This window comes from Parasteatoda tepidariorum, chromosome 8 (assembly GCF_982258835.1).
Source record: "Parasteatoda tepidariorum strain Cologne lab strain chromosome 8, Ptep-v5.0, whole genome shotgun sequence".
Taxonomy (NCBI): Eukaryota; Metazoa; Arthropoda; class Arachnida; order Araneae; family Theridiidae; genus Parasteatoda; species Parasteatoda tepidariorum.
In genome coordinates this window covers 112,034,901-112,056,871 of record NC_141762.1, presented here as the reverse complement: position 1 = coordinate 112,056,871, position 21,971 = coordinate 112,034,901, and the positions used below count along the sequence as shown (strand labels likewise).

The window sequence follows — 21,971 nt, the reverse complement described above, 5'->3', positions numbered from 1 at the left end:
TTTAATTTTTTAGATTATATTTTCTAAAATTACCTTTATTTTAACCTTTAAATACTAAAAAATGTATGCTGGTGGTTTTATAAGACTATTTATAAAGAGATTAGTATTTTCCTTTTTTTAATGCTTTTAAAAAAAGGGGGAACTTAATTTGCTAACTGTATGATATCATATTGTATTTGTATTAATATTATACACGAATATTATGGAAAAAAGAATGTATTTTTTGCTAATCAAACTTATGTATTGCTGATTAATTAGTATTTAAGTGAAATCGACAAAAACACAGAACAAGAATTATACAGGTAGCATTACATTTTTACCAATGTCATATTTCGTTGGTTTTCGTTTTTCTTTTTTTTTTATATATAATTTTTTCTTTCCTTGGTTTAAAACAGATCAAAATTAAAAATTATTTAATTGAAAGATCCAAATATGTATGAATGTTAATTTCTCTTAACAAACATGTTTTTATTTTATTTTATGACCGCCGTTGAACAGTCGACCCAATTTTTGGGTTTACGACTAATAATGTTCAACGCCGTAGCCTTATAATTTTGAACCAATCCAAAAAACAAGGAAACTCCTGGATCGGTACCCCCAGAGGTATTCCTTTGCTATGGGAGCATGGAGGACGTTGAGACTTGACAGATTTAACGTGCATCAGTCACCATTTACTACACTGGGAGTCTTCGACCGGCGGGGACCGAACCCACGATCTCTTGGACATGGGCCCGGCACCCCACTGACCAGGATATCCCGGCCTAGTAGCGACAATTTTGTTTATGTTTTTTTTTAATTCTTATTTAATTTTCGGTTATTATAAAACAGTTATTATTTTTTTTCGCCAAAGACATTGCTTAGAAGTAGTGCCGAAAAATATTTGGTATTTTTCTTTTCAGTTTGATTTATTGTTTTGCAATTATTACTTTACTTATCTGTATAAGTTTAACGTTCACAGTTATATATAATATTGAAGTCGTGGTGGCTCAGGGGATAGAGCGTCCAATGAGATGAACAGGGTTTGAATCCCAGCGATGGCTGGTTGATACGAATTCCTCAGCCAGCTCGCGCAGTGCTGATTTAAGATATCCTCAGTGGTAGACGGATCATGGGTTAGAGTTCCGTCAGGTTAGCCGTGGCAGGTGTTCGTGGTTTTCCTATCTATGTAACGCAAAAGCTGGTTAGTTCCATCAAAAAGTCCTCCACCAGGGCAAATTTCTCCCCATACTTGATCCAGGATTAGTCTTCTGGATTAGGTTCAAAAATACTAGGCTATGGAGTAGAAAATTTGTAGTCGTAAACCCAAAATTGAGTGGGCTGTAAAATTAAATATACATAATACAGTCGAACTTCTATTTAACGAACTTCCTTTTTATGAATTTTTCTATTTTGCGAATTTTTTCCAGAAACCAAGAACTTTTTGGAAATTTCTTCGTAAAATAAGTTCCAAATAGCGAAGTGAATTTTCTATTTAACGAATTTTTTTTTTTAAAGATCCACTTTCCGTATTTCCGTAAAATTTCCCGAATATTTTAAACTTGTTAGCGCATTTTATGGGGGAAACGCCCTTGAATTGATTTGTGAAGCCACTTAACTTTTAGAGAAAACAGTAGAATCCTTATCCATTTTTTTTTTTTTTTTTTTTTGCATTTCAAACGAAAAACGCAAACAAAATAAACGGATTCTATCAGTAGCCATTAAACTTAAGAATGCATGTGGTAATGCGTGTTTAATATTACTTTAATAATTAATGCATCGATAATTTTACTTATAAATTTAGCTTCTTTGAGTTTAAAATGTATGTAGCATGATAGCGTAACACTGGATAAAGTTTTGCTCTATTCTTGCTTTGCATGCACATTTCTTATATTTTTAAGATTTATAAAATAAATAGTAGATACTACTTTGCAAGATAAGGGTGTATTAATTGCTATTTTAATGATGTCTACCGTTTATGAATTTAAAACCTGTTTTGTGTCGTTTCAAAAGGTGATTTTATATTAAATGAATTTTCTATATAGCGAACTTGTTATCGGGATTTAGCGACTTCGTTAATTAGAGGTCCGACTGTATTATGTAAACAAACATTACTTGTCGAAAAATAAAATTAGCTTATTCCCTGATAAATGATGTAAAACAGTAACTCGGTGTTTACCATAAACTGCCGCTTGATAAGGTGTAATCTTTTGAAATTGCTATGCAACACCAAAAAACTTTATTTTAGTGAAAATGATTTCACTTTGAATAAAATCCTTAACTTTGAACACGATTGTCACTTTCCATTTTAATAAAAGAAATCAAAATAAATATAACATTTTTAAAAACCACGTTTTTGTAGTGGAGAATAATAATTAAAAAACAAAAATTTGAAAAACGAAAAACGTGGGAGGCATGAAATACAACTAAAAAACTTCACATACATAAAAATATAGCATTTTTAACATATGCAATAATTTGAACAAATTTAAATACATTTTAATTTAAATTTGTTTTTAGTAGACCCAAAAAAACTGAATTCACATAAAAATTTCATTGGAAGGTAGAAAAATAGATTTCGGTTGCCTTTTTAAGTTTTCCTGGTGATAAACTATTCAAACCATTGTTCTTTGCACGATAATCAATCGCTATTTGTGGAAAGAAAAACAAAATACACACTTTATATAATATAATATATTTATTTCAAAAAATATATAAGGTAATTTTCTTAGGTCTTAGTTTTTTTAATGAAATTTATAAAAAGTAAGATTCTCAAGGGTCCCCTGAGTGCCTGGGGCCCTCGGGCACTGCTCGGGTGTGCCCATGCATAAAGACGGTACTGCTATCCACAAAAAATATTGTTATGTGTGTAATATAAAAAATATTATTACGCAAGGCACGGGAACGAACTTTTCGCTCACTCTATCCGGGAGTTCACTATAACGAGGTTTGACTGTATTACTTTTCGTAGACTTCTCTTTTTTAGTTATCATCGGTCTCAGACCAAGATCTATTTTCGAGCGGGTGTTTTTTTTTTCTTCACGTATAGAGCAATAACATGATCGCCAAACGATCGGGGGAAGAAAAAAAAACCAGTCATGCTCGCCAAGGTATTTGAAGAGAAGAAAAAAAAAGGAAACAAAACAGAGAACGGCAACCCTGCCTTCAGAGAGAGAGAGAGAAAAAGTACAGGTAGAAAAAGAACAGTGCGAGGCGTTCCCCGCCATGCAGGACACAACAACAGGTTATATTCTCATTTGTTTTCCTGTTTTCAAACGTTTCGGCTGCGTGCAATCACTGCCTCTGTGTGATAACATTTCTCTCCTGCGACTGCGCTTATTTCTTATCGGATACAAAAACCCCGATGTATCATCATCTCATCCTACAAAGATACATCTCTAGGTGATATCTCTAGAGTGGAATAATTCGAATTATTTTTTTCCGCACCTGGACGCTTTATCTTTTCATCCGAAAGAATATTCGCTCGTGCTTCGTGAAAAAGTTGTTCTGACTTCTCCTTCTTCGCTTTGTGTGTTCTTTTTGAAGTTTGAAAAAAGAAAACGATTTTTTTTTTTTAACTTTGAAGTTGTTGGATGGCATGTGCTTTTTTTAAAGTTTGACCAAACGAAGATTTGTTTCATTTCTTGTGCTTAATTGAATTTTCGTATTCTGAAAATTGTGTGAAAATCGGTTTCGGGGATACAACAGAAAATGTTGTTGAGCTGATAGAGAGTTTAAGAACGAACCTTTTTTCATTGAAAAGCAATGGAAATTATATCCATGACGAATCCCTTCACGACGAGCAACATGAAGAACAAGTGGTGCAAACTTTGGAATAAGAAATCTGTGACTATCACCGAATACGACCCCATCTATAAAGTGACTTATTTGGGGAACGTGATTACTCAGTGGGCCAAAGGGGACGGCTGCACGGACAAACCACTGGCCACCCTCTGGAAAAACTATTGTGCCAACGTCAAACACGACATTACCATGAAGATTACGGTTAGCAATTCCGGACTCAAAGCTACCACGAAAGAACACGGATTGACTGAATACTGGTCAAATAGAATAACCTACTGCGCGGCCCCTCCTCACTACCCTAAAGTCTTCTGCTGGGTGTACAGGCACGAGGGCCGCCGCATGAAACAGGAGCTCAGGTGCCACGCTGTTCTATGTGATAAAGACGACCGGGCCAAGTTAATGGCCGCACAGTTGAATGAGAGGCTGACGCAGGCCCTACAGGAGTTCCGGCGGGAGAAATTCAGCCGGCAGAAAGCGAGGCTGTCCCTCGCTAACTCCTGCTACGACAATCCCACACTTCCCCGCCGGAAGTTGCTCCTGAGCACAGGCTCCACCAACTTCAGACCTCCGTTGGAACGTTCGAAGAGTGCCCCCAAACTGACTGCCATCGACGAAATCGAAGAGGAAGAAGAAGAAGACATCATTCCGTACGACGACGATTTCGATGATGAGTTGTTCCTGAGCGGTTCCCTCACTTCCGAGATCGAATCGAATTCTGACATAGTGCCAGACGATGTGGATTCTCTTTCGGATCATTATCTATCGAACAGTCAGGAATCAGACTTTTTCGATTCGAACTGTTGTGTGGATGATATGCCCAATCCGAGACATCGGAGGACTCAGTTTTTAAAAATGATCGGGGAGACTGTTGACGAGGAAGACAATGTCTCTGACGAGTCAGGTTATTCGGAGGAGAAGCTCTCGTTTAAAGAGGACAGTCTGGCCTCTTATAAAATGTGATCCAACTTTCATTCCAAATGTAGAACAACAGCTGAGGTAAAAATGGTAGAAACAAAATAATTATTTACAAAAATAACTTGATGTTGTAAAAATATTTCTATCAAAAAAAAAAATTTAAACTTATTAAATTATATTTTTAAAGGTAACACTATTATTTTTGCATAACATATTTTAGTGAATTATCTGTGTGCAATGAATAGATCAGGGTGCGTAGTGTTTTTGAAAAGTGATTATAGGTGCTTATTTTTGATTTACGTTTTTAAAAGCCCTTAAAGGTGCTTTTTTTTTTATTCGGAGTTTGTAAAAAGTGCTTAATTTTCTATTTTTTAAAAATAGATTTTTTTTCTTCACCGTATCGATTGTAGTTCTAAATTACAAAAAATGTATGATTTTTCACAATTTTTTCTGCAATATTTATCAGAAATTAGTTATTTTATCATGATTAGGAGAAGTTTTTGAATTTTTTTTTTTTTTTGATTTTATGTTTATAAATAAGAACTTTAAATGATAGAAAAAAATAATTTTTATTACTGCACAGATCCAAATTATGATTTCCTTTTGGAAAATGATTAAAAATATTTTTTGAGTGCTTAAAAGGTGCTTATTTTTTGTTGAAAAATCTGGCTACGCACCCTGATAGACTTAATGAATAGATTTAAAGTAATTACTTTATAATAAACATAGTTTTCAAAACAACAAATATTTTTAAAGTAATTACTTTATAATAAACATAGTTTTCTAGAGAAGAATTATTTTTAAAGTAATTACTTTATAACAAACATAGTTTTCAAAACAACAAATATTTTTAAAGTAATTACTTTATAATAAACATAGTTTTCTAAAGAACAAATATTTTTAGAATAATTACTTTACAACAAACGTAGTTTTCTAAAGAAAAATTATTTTTCTTTAATAGACATATATCAAAGTAATTACTTTATAACAAATGTAGTTTTCTAAAGAAGAATTATTTTTTAATAATTGATATAAAATAAATATATTTCTAAAAATCGAATATTTTACTTTATGCGATAAAACTACCTTTTTGCTATAATTTTTAAATGAGTAAAAATATGTTCTTTTTTATTATTTTTTTTAATATGAAACGATTCTAAAAAAAAAATTATACTGGAAGAATATAATTCGCATTTTAAAAAATATTTGCTCACTGATTCTGATTATCATTGTTTTAAAATTGCAACAATAACTATTTTATCGTTCGTTTTTTTTGGAAATTTGGTATAATTTTTTTTAACATTTGTGTACTAACTATTACTAAATTAACGTCTTTATTTAGAATTGAATTTTAATTTTTATTATAAATGTTTAAATTAATCTTTTTTTTAAATTTAAATTTATAAATAGTTAAATTTTTTTAAATGTTGAAATTACAAATGCTTTGCTTATTAAAAATATTACTAGAAAAATATGAATGTTCAATTTTGAATTTGAATCTATATTTAAATAATAATTGTTTAAGTAATCTTGTTTATTTTTATTTATTTATTATTTTTTGACAATAATTATTTGAGATTTTTGTGGTTTAAATGTTTCTAAATTATAAATGTTTCTAAAGTAAAAAATACTCTTCATTTGAATCAACCTTTCATTTGTGTTATGAGTTTATTTTAATTTTTTCGTTTTGATGATAAGTATTTTAAATAATAAGTTTTTTTTAAAACTAAACTGTTACATAAAAAAAATTGAAAATTTCCTATTTTGAGTTTAAAAAAAATTTTTTAGTCATAAATGTTCATTTTAACCTTATTAATTTTTTTTATTCTGATGACAAATATTTGAACTTTTATAGACATTAAAATTATAAATAAATAAAATTAAATCAAATATTGGAACGTTTTTATTTTTAGTTGAATTTTTATTTTGGTCATAAAATTTTATCTTAACTTAAATTTAGATGATAAAAAAATGTATTTCGTTGATGAATAAAATTTTATAAACAATGATATTACAATTATTGTTTTTTTTTTAATAATTATATTCTTTCAATTATATTCTTCCAATTTATTCTTTAAATCTACTTTTATAGTTATTGAAATGGCTTACCAATCAAGAATTTCTTCATGTATTTTGATTCTGTATAAGTTTGTTTTTAAATAAATAAATACTTTTAATGTGCCAAAAGTTGAAATTCATATAACATTTTGTGATCATTTCATTTCCTAATAGAAGATTTCTTACAAATTTAGATCTGAATCTGATTTTTTAAAGCCTATTAGAAATTTAATTTAAAAAATGATTATTTGAATTAAAATGCTTTCGAATATGTTTCATTCACGCATTTATTAAATTCAATTTATTCTCTCACTATAAAATTCAGTTAGGGTACTTATTTATTTTCATGAACTATATTTAAAAATTCAAAAAAATATCGCCATTTTTTTAGAATGAACATTCATTTAAAAGTTTTTATAATTTTTTTTAACTTAAGTGACTATGATTTCATATGAATTTTTAATAGAATATAAACTTTAATATTTATAATTATTTAATATTCTGAAATTCTAATTCTATTAAAATTCTAAAAAATTATCGTCCCTTTTTTTAGAACAGACATTCATTTGAAAGTTTTTAAAATTTTGAATTTAATTTTTTTAACTCAAGTGACCATGATTTCATATGAATTTTAATAGAATATAAACTTTAATATTTATAATTATTTAATATTATAATTTTTAAATCTCCTATTGACTGTTTGATAGAAATCTTGCTTTGAAAATAATTTTAAAACTTTTAATACATTGTTCAAAGTTTTTGCTTAGTTTTTTATTCTCATGAAACTATCGGAATTGGCACAGTTAGAAGAAAATAAAAATGTTACTTATTATTCGTATTGTTAATAATCTGTTCTTTTATATGAAATGATTACAAATCAATGCAATTTTGAGATACTATCAAAGAATATGTTTCAACGTTTATTATAAACATTCCTTTTGAATGATGAAGTGTTTTTATATATATCTGAAATTCATTCCAAAAAAAAAAAATGTGAAGGAAAAAAAAAAACTGTTAATCATTGTATTATATCATCTTTCACCAAAGATCATTTTAATAAAACTGTACTTTTTTTGATTTCTTTCTTTCTTTTACAAAACTCATTTATTTTACATTTTTCTTTTCTATTTTGATTTAAAAAGATTCTTCCGGGTTTTGTATAATGAGGGTAGGGTAAACCAACCAGTAAAGGAACATTTCACGTATATTGATTAAAAAAAGGAATTTGAAAGTATTTCTTTAGATTGATTGGTAACAATAGCTTACTGCCAAACAATAGGAAGTCATCTAGCGATGTTTTGGATTACCTGGTCAAATAGACTTCTCTGGAAAAATTTAATGAATTTGTTACTATCTCTGCAACACCTTGTTTCTTTGAAAAAATTATATGGTGAGTGTTTGTATTTATATGTTTGAAGTGGAATTAATTGCATGTCATAGTTTTTATTTTTCTCACTGTGAAAAAGAGAATTCAAAATATAGATATTGAAGTTAAGTTTTACTTTTTTTTAAAGCATCATAGCATAATAAAGTACTGAGATAAGGGGTGTTTATTCACTGGATCACCAAACGATGAAAAACCAGTGAAGGAACAAGTGTTCCTTTACTTGGTTTTTTTTTTTTCTAAGTTAATGAAAATAAAAGATAAACTTTAATTTTCTTGTACCTTTAGTGATGTTCCGCATCAAAAGCATGTTAAAAATACGAAAAGCAACTTCTAACCAGTGAGGGAACAGGCATGTTCCTTTACTGGGCATAGCTTTCCCAGTGAATGAACAGTATGTTTTAATATGTTGACACTTTACTTTTCAATTCATGATTACAAAATAAAGTTAACATTTTCCAAGAATTTTCATATAATATAATTTCAAGAATAGGCTTGTTTTTAAATATTTGTATGGCTTATAAATTCATAAACAGCATTAAAAAATAACCAAAATGAAGTGTTCCTTTGCTGGGTGTTCTTTCACTGGTTAGAGCTGTTCCTTCACTTGGTCTTCTTACTACTTGTTATTTGAACCTTTAAAACTTTAAGACAATATTATGTAAGTTCTCTACAATTTTTTTCACATAATTTGCAATTAGTAACAAATATGTTGACACTGTCATCTAACTAAAATTACGAATTTCGAAATTAATATGATTTTTTAAAAGGCAAGCGAAGCTTAAGTGTTCCTTCACTGGTTAGTTTACCCTCTCTGCAAAGTCATAAGAAAGCATGGAAAGCCATGAATTTCGGTATTGAACAAAATTTGTCATGAAGTGTCATGGTTTTAACTATTTAAAAAAAAAATCCTGGAATGTCATGGATTTAAGTCGCCGAAAAATCTAAATTTTTAAAATGGAATTTAACCCCCTCCCCCAATTTCATGGTGTTCCGAATATTTGAATTTGTAACAAAATCCCCACTCACAGTAATATTTTATTTAAAAAATAAAAAACTTTTTTTATCATGTTCTTTAAAAATTAGGGTGTTTTTCAAAAAATGAAAAGAAAAAAACATCATTTCTAGAGAGAAGTATCTTTTAAATTTCTGTGATTTCAGAATTTTTGTTATTATTACTTTTTTTTTTTATCAATTTTAAAATTCTAGCTGAAGTAAGCCTGTCATTGGCGAATTTTTTTTATTCCGAAATAAGAACAAAAAAAATCAGGAGTATTTCTTCTTTCCTTTCCGATTGAACAAGAAAAGTATTGATGGAATATAATTCTGCAGAAAAAAATAAATGTATTTTCTATTGTATTTTTTTCCAGCTATTTTCCTGCTTCAACTCTGTTTTTTAAATTTAAAATCTTAAATATGAAGATGCATAGTATAACAGTTTTGTTTATACCTATCATTTCAATGACTGTTATTATAATGCTTTTTTGAATGTATTGTTGTACAGGGAAAATAGTAACATCGTTAGGTCATGAAAAATTCTTGGAGTTAGTTATGGAAAGTCACAAATGTGAAAATGTAGCAGATACCCTGTATCGTACGAAAATTATTCTTCAAAAGATATTTTTTGCACTCATTTTATTGCTTTTCAGAGTATTTAAGGGGGGACCCCACCCTGAGAAGGTAAAATATTAACGTTTTTCTTGAATTTTTTTAAGTAATAGAGACAATGCAGAGACTCCTTGTTTTTTTATTATGTTATTTAGCTACAGTCTATTTAAAAAAAATTTCTTTTACAAAATAATAAAAATAAGTTGGTGGTAGCTCCGTGTGTGGCTGGTCATCAAAAAATAGCACCTCGCTGGCCTCATGGATTTAGAAGTCCTGAAACATAGGAAAACGATTTTGTTTTGATTTTCTGAAAAGTAAAGACATTATCTAAAAAGTAGCATAGCGGTTTTTTGATATTCGCAAAATTACCAAAATGGCGGCAACTTGAAGAAAAATTTAAGTTTTTCATTAAAAAAATATTCATTAAAATACTAATATAAAATCGAAATATAAAAAATATCAAAAAAATCCTATGCTACTTACTAAAGAATATATTTTTACGTAATTTAAAATAAAGAACAGCTTATTTCGTTGTATCATGAGATCATGAGAAAAACGTTAGGCCAGGTCAAAAAACATCGTTTTGAGAAAAGTTTAAAGTTTTTACTTATGGTAGGGGAAAACGTTTAATTTCATAATGGTCGATAAATGAAATGCCTACAATAAGTTTCTATATGCAGTCAACAGAATGGATGAGACACAAAGAGAATGTCGCCCCTCCTAATCCGGCATAGCGAGGACTCTCTATTTTCCGGTATAACTTCCAAACGAAGTTAGGTACCGAGAAATCGTTTTAGACAGACATTAAGAAGGGTACAAAGATTCGAAAAATGCAAAAAAAAATTTTTCGAATTTTTGAAATATTCAGGGTGGGGTTCCTTCTTAAATAAGTATCACTGTTAAGGGTTGTAAGACTCATTTATAATTTGAAACTATTTAGAGATTTCTTCGGAAAAAAAATCGTTTTTTTTCCCGCGCACAGGAAAACATAAAAAATTATAAATGCATATCGGCTGGATTTTCCAGTAGACTACTAGATTTTGCCAGTTTCTACTGGTTTAATTAAAATTCTCCTGGTTTTTGTACATTTTAGAAAATTCCCTAAAATTGAATAAGTTTCCTAAAAAATCCCTATTGAAAAATTCCTACAGATTATTGCTTGAATATTTAAATAAGTATTAATATTACAGAATGAAGCGAACCTCATTTATAGAAATCAGTTCAAAACGTATTTTTTTTTGTTCTAAAATGTTCAGTTCATTTTTTGTTCAGAAACTCTCTTTTTAAATTAATCTAAAAAAATCTTTTCGCTATCTTTGACGAATTAAATGCCTATTCATATTCGAAATTTCGAGTAAACATGAATACATAACATTTCAAGTATATTTAATATGAAATCATAATTGGAAAATAGTGCAGTTTTTCTATTTTGATGTCTATAAAAATACCTAAAATTCCGTGTGTATAAAATTTATTGTACATCATGCAACAATTATGGTGAAATTTACATTTCCTAAAATCTACTGGATATTTTCTTTTTTGTAATGGTAGATTATGAACATTTACAGCAGAAAACAAGTAAAAAGAAGAAACACACAGTACAACAACGGAGTTTATTGACAGTTATTCTAAAGAGGTTTTTTTGGAACGCCTTCCAATGAGGTTGTCGATTCGAATTCCGCACCTGGCTCGCGCCGACCGCAGTGCTGATGTAAAATATCCTCAGTGGTAGACGGAGCACGGGTTAGAGTTTCTTGTCGTCAGGCTATCCGTGGGAGGCTCTCGTGGTTTCCCCCTCCATGCAACGCCAATGCCGGTTAGTTCCATCCAAAAAGTCCTCCGCGAAGGCAAATTGGTTCAAGAGTTCCCTTGTCTTCTGGATCGGGTGCAAAAATACAAGGATACGGAGTTGAACGTTCGTAATCGTAAACCCTAAATTGGGTCGGCTGTTCAACGACGGTTATAAAATAAAATAAAAATGTAAGGATTTAAGTAAATATCAGTTTACATTTCTGTCTGTTTTTAAAATAAATAAATATTTCCTTATAGTTTATTTTGGTTTAAAATCTGTATGACCGCTCGTATAGTTAATTTATTTTTAAAAAGGATTTCTGTTATCTTAATTTTGTCAGATAAACTAGTACACCAATACATTATCTAAACATATATTATCATAAGTTTATTGCATGCTTTTTAGAAATAAAATTCAATACTTAGATAATAATTGCGGACACACATTATTTATTACAAACAGAATTTACTTGTTAAATTCTGATCTCACTGGTTTTCATTACGATTAGTTTTTTTAGAATGTTTATTATCTGGTTTTAAATATTAGTTTTGTGTTACGTTCTCGTATGATAAAAATATTTAACAATTGAATAAAATTTAACTAGAGATTAATATTTAACAATCGATTAAAGAAGAAATTAAACCATTAAGTTGCAATGTGAGAAAATCCTAAGCCTTTTTTTTAAACTTAAATGCAATAAAGAACTATTTTAAAAAATGTATTAAATATTTCTTCTTCCTATTAAAGAGTTTCTTCGGATGAGAGCAACGTTTTTTTCCACTTTGGATCGCTAAGCCTGATTCAAATTTAAAAAATCCTAAAAGAATTTAATATTCAAATGTGGGAAATATTGCAGTTATTTATTTAAAATTTTATTTATGAGTGAACTATAATTGAATGAATTTTAGAAGAATTTCTAAATTATTTTTTGATATTTACACAATATTTAGCGTGAAGTTTAGATTATTTAGTAAAACCCTCTGTATTTTTCTCTTTTTCATGTTGACAGCTGTGATTTTTTTTAACTTTCTTTCAAAATTGAAGGGGGGGGGGGGAACTGTTTTTGTATTTTTTTTTCTTTTAAAAAATTGACTATTGGATAGCCATCGTTGTGATAAACCAATAACGCAGAACAGTGGTTTCCAACTGGCAACCCGTGGGCCGCATCTGGTCCGCGAAGCCTTTTTTTCTGGCCCGCGAACAAAAATACACTAGTTGTCATTCTTTTTTGTGGACAATTTTCGTAAAAAATCTATATGGGTTTAAAATACTTTTCTCGTTAATAAAACCTAATTTCTTCGGTTCTGTGAAATTTATCATACCAACGATGCAAAAAAAATTATTTCTCAGGTTTTGCATCCAAGAAAATATTCATTCAAATACAAAAATAATTTTATATGTTGCTCTTTTTTATTTCATTTCTTTGTATTTTGTGAATATAAATTAGCATGTGTGTATCAGAAGTTTTCTGGAAGAAATTCTCCGATTTAACTTTTTGAAATCACTCATTTTGGACAAAAATATTGACACACACATTTGTAAATTTAAAATGTAAATATCTATTCTCTGGAGATTGCAGCAGACAAACCTCAATTTTGTCACTGAACATTTTGTGTGCTTCTATGTAAGTTTTAATACCAACCTTTTTAAAGCTTTATATCTTAACAATTAGATATCTGTTGCACATCAATTGTTTAATACATGGGTGCACATTAAAGTTATTGTAGCCCGAATTTTTTAATATGCTATTAAATATTTTTAAGAATCTACTTCTTACTTTAATTTCTAATTCAATACTTTTGATTTGTGCAACTTGTTAAAAATCTGACAATAAAATGTAATGTTCCTTCAAACATAAAAGAGTCCTACATAAAATTTTGATAAAGTTACGGCCCGCCATTTGATTTGGGTTTGTAATTGTGGCCCCCGGCCTCATGTAAGTTGGAAACCCCTGACGTAGAAAATCTGTTAACCCTGATTCCACAGAGCAATGCAGAGTAAAACGATTCCTTTCAAGGCGACAAGAAGAAAGAAAAATATTTTTATGAAGAAGACAGGAATATTACAGTATAGAAGGAGGAATTTTGAGGAAAAAACGTCACAAATTTATATCGAATTTTTAGGGAATGTAAATAAATGCTCGTCTTTTACGATCGAATATTCCTGCCTGGAAATTCTCAAACATTGAAATTCGTTTTTCTCAGAATCAGCTTTCATGGTCTTCCATTGAAATTGAACCATTTCATTTTTATTATGTAATAAGGGAGTCTTCAAATTTTCGAAAACTTATGATCTGTTTTCTAGTAAAACACGTGTTACGGAAATAAATGTGTTATCTCAATCGTGAATTTCTGCAAGGAAAAGAAAAAGTGTCAGAACTTTTGGAGTTGATATAATAAGACATTAACGTATTTATTTGCAGAGAGCATAACTAATTTAAGAATATTAATCCCGAGAATAGGTTCTATTGTGGATAAAAAAGGTGGAAGTAGTGAAGATATTAGACAGAGAATAATCAAACTAAGAACATGTTTTAAGGGATTACATAAATTTTGGAGAGAGTCAAATATTGAAATAAAGACAAAAATAGTTGTTTACAAAGCTATTGTTAGAACAGTACTATTATATGGCGCAGAAACCTGGAAACAGACTAAGATCGAAATACAAAAATTAGAAACCTTTCAAAACAAATGTTTAAGATTGGAAACCCCTGACGTAGAAAATCGGTTAACCCTGATTCCACAGAGCAATGCAGAGTAAAACGATTCCTTTCAAGGCGAAAAGAAGAAGAAAGAAAAATATAGACGACAGGAATATTACAGTATAGAAGGAGGAATTTTGAGGAAAAAACGTCACAAATTTGTATCGAAATGTTTAGGGAATGTAAATAAATGCTCGTCTTTTACGATCGAATATTCCTGCCTGGAAATTCTCAAACATTGAAATTCGTTTTTCTCAGAATCAGCTTTCATGGTCTTCCATTGAAATTGAACCATTTCATTTTTATTATGTAATAAGGGAGTCTTCAAATTTTCGAAAACTTATGATCTGTTTTCTAGTAAAACACGTGTTACGGAAATAAATGTGTTATCTCAATCGTGAATTTCTGCAAGGAAAAGAAAAAGTGTCAGAACTTTTGGAGTTGATATAATAAGACATTAACGTATTTATTTGCAGAGAGCATAACTAATTTAAGAATATTAATCCCGAGAATAGGTTCTATTGTGGATAAAAAAGGTGGAAGTAGTGAAGATATTAGACAGAGAATAATCAAACTAAGAACATGTTTTAAGGGATTACATAAATTTTGGAGAGAGTCAAATATTGAAATAAAGACAAAAATAGTTGTTTACAAAGCTATTGTTAGAACAGTACTATTATATGGCGCAGAAACCTGGAAACAGACTAAGATCGAAATACAAAAATTAGAAACCTTTCAAAACAAATGTTTAAGATTGGAAACCCCTGACGTAGAAAATCGGTTAACCCTGATTCCACAGAGCAATGCAGAGTAAAACGATTCCTTTCAAGGCGAAAAGAAGAAGAAAGAAAAATATAGACGACAGGAATATTACAGTATAGAAGGAGGAATTTTGAGGAAAAAACGTCACAAATTTGTATCGAAATGTTTAGGGAATGTAAATAAATGCTCGTCTTTTACGATCGAATATTCCTGCCTGGAAATTCTCAAACATTGAAATTCGTTTTTCTCAGAATCAGCTTTCATGGTCTTCCATTGAAATTGAACCATTTCATTTTTATTATGTAATAAGGGAGTCTTCAAATTTTCGAAAACTTATGATCTGTTTTCTAGTAAAACACGTGTTACGGAAATAAATGTGTTATCTCAATCGTGAATTTCTGCAAGGAAAAGAAAAAGTGTCAGAACTTTTGGAGTTGATATAATAAGACATTAACGTATTTATTTGCAGAGAGCATAACTAATTTAAGAATATTAATCCCGAGAATAGGTTCTATTGTGGATAAAAAAGGTGGAAGTAGTGAAGATATTAGACAGAGAATAATCAAACTAAGAACATGTTTTAAGGGATTACATAAATTTTGGAGAGAGTCAAATATTGAAATAAAGACAAAAATAGTTGTTTACAAAGCTATTGTTAGAACAGTACTATTATATGGCGCAGAAACCTGGAAACAGACTAAGATCGAAATACAAAAATTAGAAACCTTTCAAAACAAATGTTTAAGATTTATTTTTAAAATTTTCTGGCTTTACAAAGTATCAAATCAAAATCTATTAAAGAAAGCTAAAATAAAAACAATCGAAGATGAAATTAAAAAACGAAGATGGAACTGGCTCGGACATATCCTTAGAATGCCCAAAGAAAAAATTTCATCTGTTGCGCTTACATGGGCCCCTGATGGTAAATGAACAAGAGGAAGACCCAGACTTACCACCCAGCGCATGTTTTTGGGCGAATTAAAAGAATGTATAATATCTGGCTGGGAGGAAGCAAGATCTATTGCTAAAGACAGGAGGCGTTGGAGGGATATGCTAGAGGCCTTAAGTGCCCAAGGCACGTAGAGGATAAGTAAGTAAGTAAGTAATCCCGAGAATATTAATTAAGATAAATAAACTTGATGATAAATAAACTTGATATTGACTAATTAAGATAAATTAACTTGATGATATAAAAAACTTCATAAAAATATGACGATAGTAAAAGAAGTCAACACGTTTCAAGCTCAAAAAAATAGGCACCCGCTCTCAAGATTCGCTGATAGTGAATGAGAAAAACGAAAGTGAGTTTGAGACATAAAACAGAAAGTTGCGAAATGAAAAATTATAGGCGAAAAACAAGAAAAACCGCGGTAACCTCGATTTAAATAGAAAATAAAAAGTAAATAAAGGTGAGGAAAAAAAACTAGAAACGTTTTGTTTTTCACCGTTATTTTCCTTCACATTTTCTGTTTCAAAATCACTTTTGTTTTCCTCATTCACGTCTGGAGAGTCTAGAGAATGGGTGCTTATATTAGAGCGCTCGAAACGTGTCGATTTTTATAACCATCTTCATATTTGTAAAGCAATCGAAGTTTTTACACCATGCAGTGCTTAGTTGTAAATCTTGGTAACAATTTCAAGATAGATTGCGGTTGTAACCTTATTTAAACCCACGTAGAATGCTTTTTGGTAGGCGGATATGGATGAAACTTGGTATATATGTACACCGAAGAGCCATTACGTTATGACCACCCTCCATCTATAACAATGGGCTCGCCCAGGTTTTCATTTTTTCTCTCCCACGAACAATGTTTTCATGGGGTATAATCGGGTCGAATCGTCGAGGAACATTCCACTGACTTTCAAGTCATGTCTTGGCCCCCAAATTCACCTGACCTTAATCCAATAGAGCATTTGTGGTCCTACTTGGAAAACCAAATTCGTGCTGCCACGCTACCCCCTCGCAATGTGAGGGAATTGCAAGACCAGTTGGTGAGCGCTTGGTACCAGATACCTCAGACTACATATCAGCACCTTGTGGAATCAATGCCACGGCGGGTGCTAGCAGTTTTGAGGGCTAAAGGTGGTCCTCTACATGCTATTAGCAGCGTGGTCATAATGTAATGTCTCTTCGGTGTATATTATAAGGAAGCAGAGGAAAAAGAAATAAGAGAAAAATCGGTTTCGACCACCAGGTGGGTCACATTGTACATTTAACAATGTGCACTTCATTTTCGTCCAACACACGCTATAGAGAAAGGCGAAAGATTTTTTTAAATTATTGCAGCTACCAGAAGTCCTAAACTCAATTTCGCACACTTCAGGATAAGGCCTCTATGATTATAGTACAAATCAAATCTGAAAATCTTCAAACCTGTGGCCCAAGGATGGCAGGGAAGGGGAAGCTAAGCATTGCTATCTAGACAAGTGAAGTATGCTTCTGATGTATTTTTTTAAAATTAGTTTTAAAAATTTTCTTTTTAATGCTTGCAGTTCTAAAGTAATATCTACTATAATTCTTTTTTTTTTCTTTCTTGGAAGTTTATTGTGCATATTCTGAAAATGATTAAAGTAAGCTGAATTATAGTTTTAAAAACATCAAGAAGAATGGTTATCGGACATTCTTGAATGGAGAGATTATTTAATTGAAATATTCAAAGAGTAAAACATAAATGAAATTTTTATAAATGGATACATAATTTAGTCAACATGATATTATTGGAAGAAATATTTCAATTTTAAATTTTGCAATTTCAGTTTTATAAGATATTTTACTTAAATATTTCTATAAAAATGAGCGAATTATTAAATAAATTACTCATTATTGATTGGATATCTATATATATATTTCTCTTACACGGCGACAAAAAAAAAGCCTCATTACAACTCCCCGAATGGCAACGCTAGAAAATCGACCCATGATTACCGCTAAAAATGTCACATGCCAAATCTAGCTGAGGTGGCTCAACATATAGTGCTTTTAAAAACGAAACTGAAATAACCAGAGAGAGGAAATCTCATACTATTAAGCTAGGCAGAAGTGAGTAGTCTTTGTCGATAGATCTCTATTTTAGTATTTTGTCGAAAGCGCTTTTTTTTCACGAATTTATATATTACGAATTTATTTGACGATTTTTGATTTATATCACGAATTTATTTGTTTTATTATTGTAATTAGTTATTCATTGAAGAATGAGTCTTTATTTGAATTCAAATTTATTTTAATAACTTATGGTTATTTTATGGATTTGAATGATTGTTTTGAATTCTTAGAATTTTGTGCATTTGCAATGTACCTAAGTTAGTAGCGAGCGAAGCAAACCATATAAGATTGCGTAGCAATTTTCGGGGGTTGGTGAGCGTTAGCGAGCAGGGGGCGCAGCCCACTAGTATATGTAATTACAGGTTCAAAAAATCATCAAAAATAATCCTTACTATCGGAAACCTCTTAGACGTGCGAAACCATTTTTACAAATTTGTTATTTTGACCTGTAACTTTTTGTGTCTTTCTCAACAGCGAATATTTCATTTAAGAAATGCTGGTGTAAATTATCAAATATTCGCCATTTTGTTAAGCGTTCTTCCATTTCCTCTCAAAAGTAAAGTATATCTAAAATTAAAGATAAAATATCGTTTTCATTGAAATAACACCACGTATTCTTTTAATGTTTCATAAATGTACAGTGCTCCAAAAAATAAATAAATAAAAAATGGACCACCGTGAATAACTTTTGATCTAATGATCGGATCTTCACGCTCTAGGACTCAGTCTTACTGGTTCGAGGAGTTGAACTCAAATATGCTAATTAATTAGTGCAGACGATATTTTAAGTTACGGAATCAGGTGCAGAAGCGTATGAATAAGCATGCCTTTTTAAAGGGGTAGCCGCAATCTGGGAAATAGGCTCTAATGTTTATTTTATTTTTAGGCTTATTTCTTTCTATTTCGACAACTTTTTAAGCAAATTGAAAAAATCTTTGCACGCAATTATAAAATTCGTTTATACAAAGGTAAATCCATACGAGAAAATAAATTTTAGTAAATATTTACGATTTTTTTATATAGCAGTAGCCGAAAAAGTTTTGAACTAAGGCATACAATTTTTTTAAAATAATTTTAAAGTATCTAATTTTACAAAAAAAAGTTACAAAATTTAAACGAAATCGGTTGAATAGTTCCTAAGAAGTCAAATTTTTAAAAAAGTCGCATATTTAAAATTTGATTTCTCAAGAACATTCAACCGATTTTGCTCAAATTTTGTATTTTGCCGTGTAAAATGAGATGCTTTAAAATTATGCAAAAATTTTTATACCTTACAATTCTAAGGTTCTATCATTAAATGTAACAATAAAAAATATTTTTCGTCATTATAAGCATATTTGAGTTTACTCCCTCGAACCATTAAGATGGAGTCCTAGAGCGCGAATATCCGATCATAAGTTTAAAAGTTATTCAGGGTGGACCGTTCTTTATTTTGTGCATTTGAAGGTATGGCCACAAAAGTGATACATTTGTGGCGTAACTACCACTAAGAATACTAAACATCCATTCACTGGTATATAAGACATGCTAACTTGCTTCAATCACGTCCGGGTCACCAATGTGGGGGCGGAGTTATCGACCATGCCAACCTTCATCTATCAAAAGGTACCTTTTGATAGATGAAGGTTGGCATGATCGATAACTCCGCCCCCCACACATTAACTATTATTTGTTATGGCTAGTTCAAATATTAGTCAGTATAACTAGAATTAAGGAATTGTCTTTATATATAATTGCTCAGCAATTATTAAAACTCATTGAAGGATCACTTGACGACAATCTGTACGAAAAATTAGTCGAGTTTGAACCTGATTATCACCTAGGCTCAATAGGCATGGGCCTGGGGCCCACACTTTCTGGGGAGCCTCAAAAATTAGTAAAAAGTCCACACTATTACTTTTAAAAAAAAATACTGAAAGAAACTGTCTTTCTCAAAAAAAAGAATTTTTTTATTTCAAATTTTCCGTACATCGCGTGATAAACCAAACTCGTGTAACCATTGCACTAATAAAATTCGAATGTACAGCTGAATTTTAATGGGTGCAATTTTTACTCCAACTTCTTAAGCAAATGCATATTCGCAAAGTCTCTTATAAATGATTAGTGTCAACAAGAACTAAAATCTTATTCTTAACAAATATGTAAAGCTGTAGATGGGGAACGCTACAATCCTTAATTCAGCTTTTAGCAAAAATCACTGATTTCACTTGCTTGTGGCCACCAAACTATTTTTATTTTCACACAACATTTTGCTTTAATATTTAGATGTGTAAACTTTTATCTTAGAAATTGTTTGCTTTCAAAAATTTTTCGGATGTTTCTCTTGCATCATACAGTTCAATAGGTTCTTTTTATTGTTAGGACTATTCTTCTGAAATTTAATTTCAATATATTTTGTTAGGGGCCCGGAAAATTTTGTGGGCCTTGGGCATGAATTTATCTTGATCGACCTTGTTTCTTTACTAAAGTAACATTGAAAGTAATCACAACAAACTACTGTTTTTCTGTGTCGCACCACTCACTAAAAGAACATTTTTTTTTAAAAGTACCACGCGTTACACTACAAACTATGAAGAAAAATAAAGCAGCGATTACAGTAGTTTTGCTACTTCTAACGTTCTTCGTTTTATATGAGTAAAATGGCGCAAATTTAGGCTTAGCTATGAAGTAAACTTTCATAAAAATAGAAATAACTGCTTTTTGATCCAAAGAGACCCGATATTTCATTGTAACGATTCATGCGTGAAGTATTTTTTCTCTTCTTCTGCCGTCAAGCGTTATTATTATTCTTTTTAATTTCTGGCTTTGAATGAGAAGATCCTCCAATGCAGAAGGTAACTTATGTTATAACAAAAGACGGGGGGAAAAAAAAACAAAGAAATTTTTCTTCCTGTTGCCACCTGGTATAAAAATTAACCAGTCGTGTGACTTTTATTTTTCTTTCTTATTACATTCTTCTTTATAGATATTTTTTTTTCCTCTTCCATTTATAGAAAAGTCGTCTGCGTGTTCGCTGTTGTTACTCTTATCTCATTGAATGTTATTGCTATTTCACTTCAAATCGTTACAAGTATTCCTTTTTTAAGTTCTTTCACACAATCCACAAATTAATATTTAATTATGAGTGGTAATCATTCGCATTTTAAATAGCGTTCAGTGCTCAAAATAAAAAAAAAAACGGATCACTCTTAATAACTTTTGATCTAATGATCAGATCTTCACGTTCTAGGACTCAACCTTAATGGGCTGAGAGGGTGACCTCATATAGGATAAATTAATGAGTGCAGACGATATTTTAGGTTATGAAATCGCACACAAAAACGTACAATCCCTGGTCCAATTATTGGACGCACTTTTATGTATAATCTTAATTATCAGGAGATCTTGTACACCCTTGTTGCTTTTACGATGCTGAAACTGGTTTGCACTTGTATACGTTCCTCTATCAATGGGTTAACATTGTCATGCAATACGTTAAAAATAAATATAAATGGGAAGTCTATAAACAATCTCTTATAAAACCCATTACGCAATAAAAACCCATTACATGGATTTTTAAATATAACAGCACTATTGCCTATAAACTCGTGCAAATCACGTCATTATTAAACAAGCACTACAGCGCGTCTAATCATTGGATCTCATTATTATACTATACTAATATCTGATATAATAAATATTCTGTATTTAATATAATATATCGTCGAATTTATATTATATATCTTGTCTAACCAATTGATATACGGACGTAAACAGTCTCGAAAAAACAATGTATCACCTGATCATTAAGATAATTACATAGAATTTTATAGTGCGTCTAATAATTTGGCCAGAGACTGAACTTGTCTGAGCATCAAAATCTCGTTTACCATTCCACACAAGAATGTTAAATATCAAATCTTGAATCGTGATGGCTGAGGGGATAGAA

The 21,971-nt window shown here is 30.5% G+C and overlaps 1 protein-coding gene across 1 annotated transcript; it reads left to right on the top strand.

Annotated features, from left to right (window-relative positions):
• Nucleotides 1-3,126: 3,126 nt before the first annotated feature.
• Nucleotides 3,127-7,830, top strand: LOC107445966 (protein FAM43A). The gene has a single exon (XM_016060487.4). It carries the CDS (start codon nucleotides 3,742-3,744, stop codon nucleotides 4,738-4,740), a length of 999 nt encoding a protein of 332 aa, XP_015915973.1. The 5' UTR covers nucleotides 3,127-3,741; the 3' UTR covers nucleotides 4,741-7,830.
• Nucleotides 7,831-21,971: the final 14,141 nt, after the last annotated feature.

Coding starts and splice junctions, on each gene's coding strand:
- LOC107445966 (XM_016060487.4), top strand. CDS start 3,742: ATGGAAATTATATCCATGACGAATCCCTTCACGACGAGCAACATGAAG.